At 40.2% G+C, this 6,000-nt stretch overlaps 1 protein-coding gene across 1 annotated transcript in view; it reads left to right on the top strand.

The window, feature by feature from the left end:
* Positions 1-3,330, top strand: part of LOC136128408 (T-cell receptor gamma chain C region C10.5) — a 41,194-nt gene extending 37,864 nt beyond the window's left edge. Inside the window, exons 5-6 of the mRNA XM_065884241.1 lie at positions 1,621-1,658; positions 3,188-3,330. Of these exons, the coding sequence (XP_065740313.1) occupies positions 1,621-1,658; positions 3,188-3,330 (181 nt within the window). The remainder of the gene's footprint in view (positions 1-1,620; positions 1,659-3,187) is intronic.
* Positions 3,331-6,000: the final 2,670 nt, after the last annotated feature.

The raw sequence follows: 6,000 nt of genomic DNA on the forward strand, positions 1-6,000 counted from the left end.
CAGCTTGATGCTGAAATGCTGAGTGTAGTCCCTTGGCGATGCTGTTCTCGTTGCTGGAGCGCCCGCTGCCTCTATCATGGCTGGCTGCAAAACAAACACTAAATGCTATTTTTGCTTTTAACCTTTTCTCGTAAAAGTGAAAATCCTCTTCAGATTTCTTTCTGTTAGCAAAAATAGGTACTAATGTAGGTCTTTCGTAAAAGCGAAGTGGTGTAAACTTTTGAAAAATAGGGGATACTTGTACCTTGAAGCCATTTTTTAGAGCAAACGAACTAAAGATCTCCCTGAACCATATCATAAACTAGAACCATATCATATGTACAAAAACACACCTAGGAGAAAAAGGATAAACCAAACCACCTCTGTGTCTCTGATTTCCTCCATCCAACAGTCTACTATTTTTTTTAAGAAATTTTGTTTTTGTATGAATGTAGGAGGAAAAGGATAAACCAAACAACCTCAGTGTCTCTGATTTCCTCCATCCAACAGTCTATTATTTTCTTTAAGAAATTTTGTTTTTGTATGAATGTTTGCCTTTTTTTTTTTCATTGTAGATAAATACAACTTTCACCTCAGGTTTTCATATTAACTAGAAATATGATTTGGTCTATCTCTCTATCCTGGAAAGAATTGAACCGAAATGCTGAGCTCCTGTAATAAATATTTCATTTGTTAAGAATAATTAAGATCTCTGGAAAAGAAGATGTTTTCAGTGTCCACCATGGCGGGATTATGTTGTCTCTCTATAGATTAATTTCTCTGTATTTCTATGGATTATTTTTTACAAAGTACTTCCCACCTACTCTATCTCATTTAATCCCCCATGACCATCCTTTGAATGCACTCTGTCATCACTGATATGACTTATCCTCTAATCTTTATTCCTCTTTTGTACCGTGCAATACCCCCAAATACAACTCACTCCAGTGTCACTGGGGAGTTAAAGGAGATAATGCATATGAAGCATTTAAGCAAGTACCTGGCACAGCAATAATCACTCACTAGCTATTAGCCTCATTTATATTGTTATCCTGACGTCCACAAACTCCACAACTGCAGAAAATCACATACATGAGTTGGGGATACTGGGGGTATGTGTGATCTGGAAAGGTTTGACTGCTTTTTTTTTTTGATGGGAAATTTACCTAAGCCAGACTCCTTCAAACATAAGATTCTGTTGTAGATTCTGGGATTGGATGCATCCATTTTGGGAGCATCCCTTCATGTCAGCAGTGGGCGCTGAAGATGTAGAGCAGCTGCTTTTTCTGACGATTTGTCTTTTGACAGTATTTCCTGATCATTTTGGGGTGTAGGAGATGCGAACACAGAAGGAAACCAAGATGGTCTTGGATATTACCCTCCAGTTGTAATAAAGAAAAACAAAAATGTACCCTTCATGAACGTGAACATCCTCAGATACAGAAAACAGTATATGCACTAGATCTACTGAATTACATTGAACCAGACCATCTATTCCCGGATTGTAGGCATCTTATTTTTAATGATTCTCTCCTCTCTCGGCAGATTCTATCAGTCTGTCTATCCAGAGACACACACAGAGATGCACACTGTCAAATAATGGATATAAACAATTCACTAATACTTGCTCTTATTTCTTGTAGAGGTCACTACACATGCCTGCGTGAAAAAAGGAAGTGGTAAGTTTTTGTCTAGGTTTTCCTTTATGCCATGCTGCAGCACATTTTTTTCCTCTGGATAAATTTAACTTTTGAACTTCCTTGGTTTAAGGTAGAAAAACCAGAATGTCTGGATGCTGCAGAAATAGACTGAGTGATAGTTTAAGTAAATCTATCCTCATTTCCTAGGAGTCACCTTAACACAGTAAATGCTGGTTTTGGTGTGACGTGACTCTAAATTAGGGGGTGCAGTGATAGGTTCTGAATTATTTCAACAGTGGATTTCCGCCACTTGAGTGGCTTGTGTTTCTAATGACTAGGGAAACGCGGTATCAAGTTGTTTGTAGATTTTTTTTTAAAGTTTTAGCCCTTGCTAGTACCTAATACATGAACTGACACTAACTGAGAGCTTCGTATACACAAGGTGTTGTGCTGTGTCTTGCCTACATATCCTGTTTACTGCTTATAATACTCCTAGGAGGTGATACAATATTTTCCCCTCACTTTACAAATGAGGGCAGTGAGCTACAATTAACTAAGTCCCTTGTACAAAGCCACACAGCTCTAGCTGCGGATTCAACCCAACCCATTTGAATCAATGGTTCATGCGCTTACTCAGTTCTCTATCCCTCCTCTAAGGTATAAATATAGAGCAAGAATCCCAAGGTCAAAGCCCTGAGACAGAGTGGGCAGGGGTGTAAAAGCGTGGGCTTCCACTATCACAGCCTGGACTTTAACCCCAGTTCTTTCATTACTAGTTGCATGAATCTGGGTAAATTCCTTATATTTTCTGAGCAACACAGTCATCATCCGCCAATAGGGAACAATTACACCCTACTCAGTTATTGCAGACATGAGGTCACATATGTAGAATAGGGTATCCATTTAGCTAGCACAGAATCAGTACTAGTTGGTGGCCCTTTCTCCCTACATGAAGGTTCTAAGTGAATTTAGAAGCACTGGCTCTGGCCCTGCTGATCCTTCTTTCGTTCCCCCTATCAGGGGGCCTGGAACTCACCTAACACCTGAGCTGACTGAGGGCAATGAGCTCTGAGCACATCACCTCCTGAGATCCCTTTCCACACCAAGTGCTGGTGATTCTGGAATTCTGACTCTATGAAGATGAAGCGTGGAAAAGGGAAATTTCCCCAGGAACGGACTCAGCCTTGTGGTCCATTCAGTAGCCAAGTCAGGCCCGTCATCACTGTTGTTAATTATTTCTTCACATCATATGTCTTCGAAAACTTGAAAGGAGAGGAAGTGTCATTACCTAATAACATCCTAGCCACCGTGAGAGATGTTAAAGAAAATACAGGTGACTGAGGCACGAGATCCTAAAGTTTCAGAGAATTTGGATTAAAATGTTTATTCCACTTTGTGCAATGTTCTCTTGACTAAGCCCCCAACCACCCCACTGTGAACACCAGCAGATTTCCCTGATTTGTACCCCTCATACGAATCTCATTGATACTTCTGTGATGCGTTCCCCCATCACTGTGTTTTAGCCTCTCAAAAGAACAAGTGAAACTAACCAAGATGTCTTCTCCTAGATTCCCTGCAGCTGCAGCTCACGAACACCTTTGCCTGCTACACCTACCTCCTTCTCCTCCTCAAGAGCTTGGTCTACTTTTTCATCATCTCCTTCTGTGTGTGTAGAAGAACAGCCGTCTGCGGCCATGGGAAGAGCTCGTGACAGAGGGCACCACAAAGGGGTCACCTTTCCTTCATCATCTCTTGTCTCTAAAAGTGTCTGCTGAGGATCTAGCTGGGCTTCCTTTCTGGGTTTGGGTTATTTCAGTTCACATGTGTATTCTTCTGTGTGCCATTATTGTGTAAGGGCTTTTCAAACCACTGGGCAAGCAGACAGTTTGACTCCATAACAGGGAATTCTACCATTACTCAGGGGCAGGGCCCAGGGCTGGCCCAGGGGAGCCTCTCTCACCACTGTCCCCACAACCTCCTCAGGTCCTCCTGCCCCCGAGTCCTCGTGCCTCCTGAGGGCACACAGCGGGCAGCTCCCTTCTCCTCCCTCAGCACCTCCACCCAAACCACGGCCCCCACCCTCCCTGCCACCCACCCTGGGGCCACCAGCTTTGCCACTTGAATCCTATCCTTTGATTTTCATAAGAGACATGAAAAATAAAAAAACAAATCAAAAGTCCACTTTTGTCTGTGTATTTTAATCTCATGAAATCTAACCAAGGTAAGGAACAGCAAGACAACCGAGCTATCAAATCCAGTGCTGGTTGTAATAATGGTCACACCGCATTTCTGAGTCCTTCCCTGAGGTGCTGATCATAGTCCTTTCTTTGGGGCACTGGCTCCAACGGCACCCACCACCAAACAAAGGTGCCCAGGTTCCTTCACTTTCAAAGGTCACCGGATTCAGATTCATCGGTTTGGGACGTTCCTGTGATGACAGTATAACAAGCCAGCGTGACCTGCACCGTGTGTGCTCAGATCTGTACTAGTGTCTCACAGGCACTGACTCCTGACCCTCACGTTGACCCCATGAGAACTGCACCGACACCAGAGGGGCACTGGGCGGGGGGTGAAGCACACAGATTCTGACCCCAGAGGGCTTGAGTTTGAACCCTGGGTCTTTTTTTTTTTTAATAAATAAGAGAGGCTGTTATAAATATAATTAAAGAATAAGAACAAGAGCAAGAGACTATCAAAATGATCGGACAAAATTTTCAACTAAACTCAATTGAAAAATACAGTAAACTGGAAACTTAATTGTTAAACAAGTCATGCACTGTAGAAAAAATTTATAAGCTAGAATCTAAAAATGAATAAATTACATGCACACACAGATAGATAGATAGATCTCACATATAACATGTAGAAAATATATAAATATGTATATCTATATGATTAGAAAAAAAGGAGTAAAGAAAGAAAATATCTGACATACTTACAAATGGACTTCTGGAAGAAAAGAACACGAAGAATGGAGGAAAGACAATATTTAAAGAGATAATGGCTAAGTATTTTCCAGAATTGTTGTATGGCATGAATCCTCAGTTTCAGGAAGTCTAATCAATCTCAAATGGGATAAATAAAAAGCAAGATATACTTAGTCAAGTTGCTGTAAAACTGTAGGACCAAAGACAAAAACAAGATTTTAAAAGCAGCCAGAGAAAAGAGAGAAATTGCTTACAAATGGCAAAAATCAGATTAAAACCTGACCTCTCAACAGCAGCAATATAAAACAGAAGATAATTAAACAATAGCTTCAACTTCCTGTGAGAGAACTGCTGTCAACTTAAAATTCATTATCCTCTAAGCCTACCTCTCCAGGACAAAGGAAAATATATTAACTTATAGATTAAGGAATTTCTAAGATAAGTATTTAAAAAAAAAAAAAAAGAAAGAAAAAGTGATCTCGAATGGAGGCACCTGAGATGCAAGAAATTATAAGCCAAAAATATGGCATGCAATGTTAATCTAAATAAACAATTACTATATAAAGGAAAATAATATCTCAATTATAATCAAGAGAGAAATGATCTGTTCTAAGGCTTTGCTTTTATATTGATTTAACTTTACATTGTATTGAGTTAAATTCCCTTATTGAAGCTCTTTAGGGCAACCACTAAAGAGAAAAAGCAAGAGAGGAGAAAAATAGAATGGGGAAAATTAATAATAAAAAAGGTAAGAAAACAGAGACGAAAGAGAAAACATAAATCACAAAATAACCTCGTAGTAATGAATCCAAATAACTCAGTAAGCGTTTCAAAAATAATAGATTATATAAAAAACAGAATCCAACAATATATTGCTTGTATATGACACAATCAAAATGTAAAGGCATTTGGGTGGAAAAAGATCTACTAGGCAGGGCTTCCCTGGCGGCGCAGTGGTTGGGAGTCTGCCTGCCGGTGCAGGGGACGTGGGTTCATGCCCCGGTCCGGGAGGATCCCACGTGCTGTGGAGCGGCTGGGCCCGTGGGCCGTGGCCGCTGGGCCTGCGCGTCCAGAGCCTGTGCTCCGCAGCAGGAGAGGCCACAGCGGTGAGGGGCCCACATACCGCAAAAAAAAAAAAAAAAAAGATCTACTAGGCAAATACTAAGCAAAATCAGCTGGGCAAGTATTATAACAGAAGAAAAGTAAATAAACGACATAAAAGTTGGAAAGGAAGAACCAAATCTATCACAATTCACTATCCATAGATCATATGACTGTTTACAAGAAATTCCGAAACAAACAATAGGAAATGATTAGAATTAATAAGAACATAACAAAGATGTTGGATATCAAATTGATATATAGAAGATATTTGCATTTACACATATTTGCAGAAAATAGAAAATGAAATTCAAAAATGTGACATAGTAATTCTTTTTATCTAACTAGCATCT

The sequence above is a fragment of the Phocoena phocoena genome, chromosome 9, assembly GCF_963924675.1.
Source record: "Phocoena phocoena chromosome 9, mPhoPho1.1, whole genome shotgun sequence".
Taxonomy (NCBI): Eukaryota; Metazoa; Chordata; class Mammalia; order Artiodactyla; family Phocoenidae; genus Phocoena; species Phocoena phocoena.